Here is an 8,894-nt window from a genome sequence, read left to right as displayed (position 1 = left end):
CTGGTCCTTTCCAAAAGAGAAAAAAAAAAAAATCCTGCAATTTGAGAAGCCACTTGTCCTCCTCCTCCAGCCCCATCAGCAGGAGCCTTCCTGAGAGGCTGCCCAGGAGGGACGGCCTCAGAGATGGATTCTTGGGGGTGAAGGCTCCCAACTCCGAAGGCAGCAACCCCTCAACCGTATTACTGTTTTTCATGACCCTTTCTCACTAATTATATATGTATATTTTAATATATGATATATAGGTAGCATATATAATAAAACTTACATATGTATAAATACGTATCTGAAATAAGGATACAGACAAATCCTAGTTTAATTAGCAGCATTCTCTTTCTTTTTCTTTCACATGGAACAATTGATGGTATTTTTGATATGGTGAAACACAATGCCCCTCCCCTCCAGATTGTGAAATGGAGCAATTAGAATGACCTCCATTCACAGAAGAGGAAACTGAGGCTCAGTGAGGGACAGGAATGTTCCACCTTGGGTTCCAGGGCACTAGGAAAGAAACAGGTTTCACCATGGGTCTCTCTGGAGTGGGTGTGGAGGTCGGGCTGGGAGAAACCATTAGCTTCTGGATGACTGTCCTCTGTCTATTCACTGGACTAGGGCTCCCATGAGACTCAGGATAAAGGGAACAGCCGCCTCCTGGGGAGGGCGTGAGGGCTGACAGTGCTAGCTGAGGCCAGTTTCTACTTGGGAAAGTGTCTGTGGGGAGGTAGGGGGTGAGGCGAGTGGGTTTCCAGAGTGAGGGTCTGAGAGCCCTGGGGAAGGTGAGTCCTCAAGATCCAGGCACCGGCAGCCCTATGATGGTTGCTGGAAAACCCTCCTGCAAGCTGTCTCTGCCTGGACATTCCTTAGTTCCCCCAGGCCACCCCCAGGAGAACCAAGGGGGACAGGATTGCCAAGGACTAGGTTCCAAGTCTGGGGAAGCTTTGAATTTGGGAACTGGGTATTTCACAAATGGGAAATGTGAGGCCCAGAGAGGGGAAGGGACTTGCCAAAGGCCCCGGACAAGGGGTGATCAGGACTTATATTTTAGTCTAAACAACAGTGCCAGCTCGAATGCATGGAGCACCACCTATGTGCCAGGCCTGTGCTAAGCACTTTACACACAGTTCTATGAGGAGGCCACTGTTATTACCCCCACTATACAGACAAAACAGATGAGGCTCAGAAAGGTTTTAAGCAATTTTCCCTAGATCACGGTAGGTGGTGGAAGAACTCAGGCAGTGGAACCGCAGACCAAAGCTCCTTCCACAGCCAATGGACCTCTTAGAAGATTTTCCAGAGCATATACGTCCACTATCTGGCACAGCTGGGGGGTCCTCACCCCTCCCCAAGCACTGGGACTCCCTAGGAATCAGACCTGCCCTCAGAAGCGCTCTCTCTGGTGGGAGGGGAGAGACGTGCAGGCACCTCACTACCGGAGTGCACTAGGAGCGCACTCTTAGACATTCTCCTGCAGCAGGAGGAGGGTGCCCGACACAGGGTCATTCTGACCCCATGGATCCCCTTCCAGGTGTGGAGGACACTGGCGGGAGGAGTGGCTCCCACAACCCAGACTCTGCAGGCTCCAGGTTGTGTCCCTGTTTACCCAGCTCTGGGCCAAGGTAGGTCCAGACCTCCTGGCTTCCTCGCCCTGCTGCGGACAACTTGGCGTTCCCTTAGGTGGGCTGTTTGTCCATCGGTCCCAGAGAAGAAGGAGAGGAGATGACTGTCCACATAAGATGGGGAAGGGACAGGGTAACTGGGTGTCCCAGCTTGGGGACTGGGAGCTTTCCAACTGTAACTGCCCTTCGAAAAATGGGGAGAGAGGGGGTGGGAAGAGAAGGAGAGAGAGAGGTGTGACCCTAGGTCTGTCAGTCTGGGGTGGGGACAAAGTAGGTTTGCCTTAGGTTGAAATTGGGAAAGAGCTGGTCTCTTCCTCTGTGAACGCTCCTCGACCCCGGTGCTCCGGAACAGGACAGGAAGGTACTGTGCATTTCTGCCAGAGGGAACGTTCTGCAGCGGGTCGGAGGGCGCAGGAGCCCTCCGGTGTCCGAGATGCGAAGGCAGAGAGCGTCCTTGTCCATAGCGGGCGGAGAGGGCAGCCTCTGGTCTACCACAAGGCCATTGGTTTGTCCGATACGTAGCCGCACAGATGGTGAGGAATCGGGCGGGAGGTCTGTCCAGAAGGGGCAACTTGCAGGAGGCAGCCGGCGGCGCCTGAACGCGGGACCGCAGCTGGCGCACATCTGTGCGCAGAGCCTGTCGGGGCACCTCCACGGCTGGCAGAGTGCAGGCGTCAACTAGCGGTGGATCTCGGAACTGCTCCTCCCCCGGCGGCCCCGGCGACCTCCTACGTCTACAACCCAGGTTCCCTGGTTCTGGCGCCCACTGGCAGCGAGCGCCTTCCTTAGGGCTTGAGCCATGACGGGTCCTGTGCCAGGTGCCAAGATCCACAGGAGTCCTATTCTCAGGGAACCCATTTGTAAACCCGCCGTAGGATGAGAGGGAGAAATCAGGCGGAGAGACAAGTAAGGGCATGGCTGCAAACCAAAACCACTCGACAAATCGAATTCACGAACCCCAGATGCAGCGGGTCCTGGCCCCAAAGCCGCTCCAGGGCAGTGCGGCGTCGCCCGTCCTCCCTGGCCCCGGGCCCTACCTGGCAGGAAGCTCCCAGAGGTTGGATGCGCCAAGGTCCCGGTTCCTCACTTTCTTCTAGTTCTGCGGCTAGTGTCAGTGCTCACGTGAGCGAGCGGGCCTGAGCCCCGGCGATCTGCACCTCCGACGTGTGGGCTCTATAAAAAGTCCAGTGAGGGACCTTCGTCGTCCCTGCTCTCTAAATGGCCCGAGGGACTGACGTGAGGCTCCGACAGGGGTGGGGATCAGCTCTCCAGGTGGTCGAGGTTGGGCCAGAGCCGGTCCTCCCTGGAGCGGACGCAGGGCTTGATTTCGTTTGGCAATGACGAAGTGGCGCGCGATGGGCCGGGGTCAGATCCAGGGCGAGATCTTGCAGCCACCTTCAGATCCTATGCTTCTTTGCTCCCGAGTTTTGGAATCGGTCGTTTTGCACCTGTCGAGTGCCGGAAACAACGAATATCCAACCCGATCTGCAAAACGGCGGGGAGACTCTGCACGCGTTCGTTCCCCAGACTCCAGGGAGCGCATCTGGGGGCGATAATCCAGTGTGAATGGCGGCTTGATCTTTCCAGTTCCCCTCCTCGATGTAGCCTGTCCCTACGCCCGCTCGCCCGGCCTAGGAGGCAGGAGAGGGATTGTTTGCCTGCTTGCCGCCGGGGAATGGTTGGGCCACGCGGCCGGGAGTGGGCGCGAGGACCCAGGGCTGGCGAGCAGTGCCTCGGCAGAGCTGTCTTTGGTCCCTGCCCGCGCGGCCCAAGCGCACCGCCCGGGAGGAGGTGGGCGTGGACCCGCGGGGGCCAGTTTGCATCCACATGGTGGATGAAAATTCCCTCCTTTGGAAGAAGGGGCCCTTAGCTTTGCAGCCATTCCTGCGTTCTCTGCACAGTTTTCCTCTCACCAGGGACTCGCGTCCTCTTCCACGATGCAGGACAGTGTTTACGTGCGCGCGGGGTCGGCGGGGGGCGGGGGTAAACACTCGCGTTTTTCAGGCCCCACCGCGTTTTTCGAAGACCCTCAGGCCGCCACAACGAAGAACGACGCAGCGAGGCCTGCGCGATGCTGAAAGTTATTTTGAGGGGAGAGCGGAGAGGAATGGGGTTACTCGCCCCCAAGCCGATGAGGGCGCGTAAGGGACACCCTTCCCTCTGTCCCCAGGTTGGCACCGGGGCCACCGGGGCCGGGAGGAAAGTCGCGCAGAGCTGGGAGCTGCAGAGGCCTCTGGCTCGCGCGTAATCTCCTATGCGCTGGAGGCTCTTGGGTCAAAATAATTTGCGGGACAGGTAGGGGCAGTGAGAAGCCACTTTGGGGCAGCTCCCCGCTGGATGTCACCGGCCTTGAGGCCCCCACGGCCCCCAGCTGAGAGTGCAAGCTTCACAGGCCGAAAGCAGCTGCAGCTGGGGAGGTCTGGCTGCGGGCGGCCGGGAAGGGCGACAGAAGAGGAGCTGCAGCCCCCGAGTCAGGAGGCGGCGGCAAATGAGCCTCTGTAGGGACTAGACGTTTTAAACAAATTCTTAGCCTCGGCTCTGGCTCCCCAGAACTCTCAAGGAGCCCAGGGCGGTCGCGCTGGGGGCCCCCAACCCCGGGCATCCTCAGCGGGGCGGAGCCTTCCGCCCCTCCCCGTTGGGCGGCCTTCGGCGGTCCCCGTTCCTCCCCCGCGAGCGCCGCCGAGGTGCCCGCGATGGGGGCTCCGATTGGCTGCACGACGCGTCGCTCGGGCCGGCCCCGCCCCCGCGGGCCCCGGGGTTCTAACCCCTCGCGGGCGGTTTCGGCACCGCCACTTGATTCTCGAGGATTTGCTCTGGGGCTGTGGCCGCGGAGTCGGTGGGGAGGCCGCTAGCGGGCTGCGGGGGCGGGAGGCGGCGGCGGTGGCTGCACAGCCCGCGCGGGCCCCGCCGCGGCCAAGGCAACCGGGATCGCCGCGAGGGCGGCCGCACGCGGGCCGCTCGCCCAGGATGCGGGACTAGCGGACAGGCTGCGCGGCCGTCGGGGCAGCGAGGCCTCGCGGCTGGCTGGCCCAGGCGAGGCGTCCCCGGGCGCCGCCCCCTGCGCCCTGAGGGCTCGGCCCGGCTGCTTCTGCTTTCCCGATTCTCGCGGCAGCGGCTGCCGAGGAGGCGCCCGCGCCAGCCGCCCCCGGGGGAGCCGCGCCGCCGCCGCCCGCCCGGTGCCCTGACGGCCGCTGTTATGCGTATTCCTGTAGACCCGAGCACCAGCCGCCGCTTCACACCTCCCTCCACGGCCTTCCCCTGCGGCGGCGGCGGCGGCGGCGGCAAGATGGGCGAGAACAGCGGCGCGCTGGGCGTGCAGGCGGCCGTGGGGCCCGGCGGGCGCGCCCGACCCGAGGTGCGCTCGATGGTGGACGTGCTGGCGGACCACGCGGGCGAACTCGTGCGCACCGACAGCCCCAACTTCCTCTGCTCCGTGCTGCCCTCGCACTGGCGCTGTAACAAGACGCTGCCCGTCGCCTTCAAGGTGAGTGCGGGGCCCGGGGCGGGAGGACACCGGCCCTGCGCCTTCGGGCGTCTCAGCTGCTGGAGCCAGGGCCCCAGAAAGGGAGGGGAGGGGACGTGCCCGCGACCCCGCGGCGAGAGCCCAGCAGCCGAGCCACGGGCGCTTTCGGTCTCTTTGCGCGCTCCGGCCGGGGACTTCGGCGTTCTTTCTTGGATGCACCCGACACGGATGACTTTTAGAGGATTTGGCCCCTCCACCCTTGGGGAGCCCTGCGGAGAGATGTTGATGCGAAAACGGGCGAATGGGGCTTCGCTCTTCCCCAGCCCGGATCCCTCGGACACAGCCCGGCGGGCAGCGGGGCAGAGGAGCCCCGGGACCAGGGCGAGGACACCGGAGGCGGGGTGCGGAGGGTGGAGAGGGCCTACCCTCCTCTCAGAGGAGCAGCACCCCTCCTTCTGCACTGCTTCAGAAACACTTCCTGCTCACACCGTCGACTCCCGGCTTCTGAAATTTTACACCGGGAGGCTCTAGGCCGGGATCGGGGGCCTAAACGAACCCTAAACGGTTGCGGCCGGGATCCCGAATGTCAGGCAGAGACTGGGGGCGCTCCCACCCCTGGCAACCCCCAGTCATTCAGAGGAGCATTTTCTCTTTGCTGGGGAGTAGGCGACTGTTTCATTTTCATTTTTTTTAAGGGGGCAGCGAGATGAAACGAAAACGCCTTGGTTTTCCCCTAAACCTCTCACAGCTGCCGTGAGAAAGGGCAAGGCAGGAAGGGCCAGCGGCTGGGGGTGGCGGGTGCCTGAGGTGGCTGGAAACAGCGGCTCCTGGAAGCTGAGGCCGTCCTTGGTCCCATTAAGACGACTCCAAATTGGAAAAAGGGATGAGTGGCTCTTTGAGGTCTCCCGGGTGACATCTTAAAATACCAGTGGGGAAAATCTCCCGGGGAGAAGGGGGAGGGGGAAGCCCGTGTGACTTTAATCCTCAGATCGGAGGTTTTACTGTCACTTGGAGCTTAAAAGGAATCTTTGAAATTAAAAGAAGACAGGATGTTGACAGGAAATCTGGCCTTTTTAATCAGACCCCAAACATTTTCTCCTTGAAATTTTTACCATCTGGATCCCTAGTCCCTGCACGCGGTGGCCACGTTTAAATGGCTGTGACTGCCTTTGCAGTCTGATTCCTTTTCAAAAGGCATCTGCCTCCCCATGCTCCTTGGGATGGGGGCATGGGGGAGACTGTATTAGGGGGGCATCTCCACCCCCATCCTGCAATTCCCAGCAGGTGCATCCTCCTGCTGTCAAAAGCCCCTCTCTCACTTTAAAGGGGTTTTCTGGACATCCCCTCTGAAAACACTAGTTTGTTTTGCATTTTGCATTTTCCCTGCATAACGAATTCAGGCTCTGCAGAGGCAGATAAACTGGGCCTGGGCTGCATTTCAGGGCCAAATTTTGTACCCCAAAGGGCTCTGGCATTAATTGAATGTGGGGAGCAGTCCCGTTATTATTGATGATATTATTTTCATTTAGAGACTTGGTTGCTAGGAGCGTGTTGATTCCTCTTTTGCTCAAGCCCAAGGGAAGAGAGGAACTGCACCCCACAACATACTGCCTGCGCTCACTCACCGCGTTCACTTAGATTAAATTTCATTGAAAGGATAAATTGTTCAGGACGTGACTTAACCAGTTGATCTAGGATTTGGGTGTGGAAGGTAGAGATTTTGTCTTTTGATTTTTGTTGTATTGGGGGGCAGGTCGCTATTGTTTTTAAACCTCTTCTCCAACCCGCATTTGAAAAATCTGCAGTGCGCCTGGGACCTAGGGGAGCTGCCCACCCAGCCCCTCCCCTTCTGTCCTTGGCCTCCCCTACCTTCCTAAGCTGTCCCCCTGCCCCCATGCCCTCAGGTGGTGGCTCTGGGGGACGTGCCAGATGGAACGGTGGTGACAGTGATGGCGGGCAACGATGAGAACTACTCTGCTGAGCTGCGCAACGCCTCGGCTGTCATGAAGAACCAGGTGGCCAGGTTCAACGACCTCCGCTTCGTGGGCCGCAGTGGGCGAGGTGAGCGGGAGGGAGACCGCGCCAGCCCAACTTTGACAATGGCAAAGGCGGGGAGAAGGAAGCTGAGAGCGAGGCCTTGGGGTCCCTGTGGCAGCCCCAGAAACAGGTCTTCAGGGCCAGCTCTGTAGAAAACAGCGGTTTGGAACCCCTTAGGGTGTTACAGACCCTTTTGAGGATGTGAAGAAAGTTAGGGTCTTTTGCCGGAAAAGACACAATTTTCTTCCCATTTCTGGGGTTTACTAACTTGTGAAGTCTTCCACACCTCCCCCTCTTTCCCGATTAAGCACCCTTGTCTCACAAAAGATGCCGGGAGAAGATAGTGGACTATCACTGTCTTCAAAATGGGGCCTCGTCAGTCTTTTTTGACAGGATGCTTCGAGGCTGATTTAGACAAATCCTTGGTCTTTAGGTCCCCAGCACCCCAGCCACTCTCCCCACTGGGGTGGAATCTCCCCCACATTTTGAGGCTGCCTCTCCCCAGCTGCAGTCGCCTGAAGCCACAGTTTCACCAGTTCTTCGAGCCTTAAGGTGGTTTAGAAAAGAAACGAATGCAGTGCAGGATGCTGAATGTTGGAAAGCATAGCTTGAAGGCTGCCGTCTCCCACCCTAGAATCATGGCTGGTGGGCCACCCTGCCTGTCTGATCTTCCTCAGGCAGTATGAAGGAAGGCAGGACCAGAGGCCGCTGTGGCTGCTGCCAGGGGCTGTTGAGTGGGAGGCTGCTGGGACCTGAAACCCATCATCACTTCTGGGTGGAGAAGTTCTAGAACCCCTGCCGGGGGCGAAATGGAGACTTGAGGGCTCTCTGGCCCTTTAAGACCAGCCTGCCGAAACGTGGGGAGTGTCCTTCCCAAGCACCAGCCAGCCTCTCCCGCTTAAGAAAGTAAGCTAGGTTCCCTCTGCTTCCAGTTGCGACAGAGGCTGAGGCAGAATGGTACTTTTCATCACCAATAAACAAGACCTGCTTAAGGTTTTAGTTCCCTCTGAGCCGCCAGTCCTGCTCGGGAAAAGGGCATCTGGGCACCATTTTTTCCTCTCCAGCCGCTCAGTGTATACATACAAATGTCAAACATATTTTGACTTTTCAGCATTAATTAAAACCAGGGCATTATTTGCATGTAATAACTGTTTACTTGTTACTTTTTATGAAACTGAAATAGTTTACATTCTTTCAAACATTTCCTGTTCCTGTTGGCTCCCTTCCCCACGCCCAGATTTCTTTCAGACGTTGCCCTTAACTGGTTGCAGGTTGATGGATGGAAAATGTTTGCTTTTATGAATTAAGCTTTCATTGCTGCTCCTAATTAGTCTCCAAGCCCCTTTTGTCATCCCCAATCTCTCGAGCCTTTTGCAACTTAATCCCAGCCCCAGCCCCGAGTGGAGAGTCGCTCGCCACTGGTTGGTGGTAGCTTGCTTGGATGCAGTTGGACCGTGGGGTGGTGGCCAGGTCCGCAGGCCCAGATGGCGGTGGCGAGGGAGGCCCCCTACAGCTGCAGCAGAAGGGGAGGTCGGTCTTTGGAGCCCAGTAAAGCACCTACACCCTCTTCTGGGAGGTGAACTCCAGAAAGCGAAGACACGGTGATTCTCTGTGTTACTGAGACCTTGCCTGGCCCTTCTGCTGCTGAAAACGATTTCTTTGTGGTATTTATACCCACAGACCTGCACCCACCCTGCAAGGCCCGCCAGGAGGGACATAGGTTTCCAAAGCATTGTGTAGCCACGTGTTCTTGGAGCAGGCAAGGCCGAGGCTGGGGTCAT

General features: G+C 58.5%; 1 protein-coding gene across 1 annotated transcript in view; it reads left to right on the top strand.

Annotated features, from left to right (window-relative positions):
- The first annotated feature begins 4,741 nt into the window (after positions 1 to 4,741).
- RUNX3 (RUNX family transcription factor 3) overlaps positions 4,742 to 8,894 on the top strand; it is a 30,671-nt gene continuing 26,518 nt past the window's right edge. The window contains exons 1-2 of the mRNA XM_060080955.1: positions 4,742 to 5,097; positions 6,981 to 7,137. Coding sequence (XP_059936938.1) covers positions 4,810 to 5,097; positions 6,981 to 7,137 — 445 coding nt within the window. The 5' untranslated portion in view covers positions 4,742 to 4,809. The remainder of the gene's footprint in view (positions 5,098 to 6,980; positions 7,138 to 8,894) is intronic.

The sequence above is a fragment of the Mesoplodon densirostris genome, chromosome 2 (assembly GCF_025265405.1).
Source record: "Mesoplodon densirostris isolate mMesDen1 chromosome 2, mMesDen1 primary haplotype, whole genome shotgun sequence".
In the NCBI taxonomy this organism is placed as follows: domain Eukaryota; kingdom Metazoa; phylum Chordata; class Mammalia; order Artiodactyla; family Ziphiidae; genus Mesoplodon; species Mesoplodon densirostris.
The sequence above is the reverse complement of the archived record's forward strand: the minus strand, read 5'-3'. Positions and strand labels throughout refer to the sequence as shown.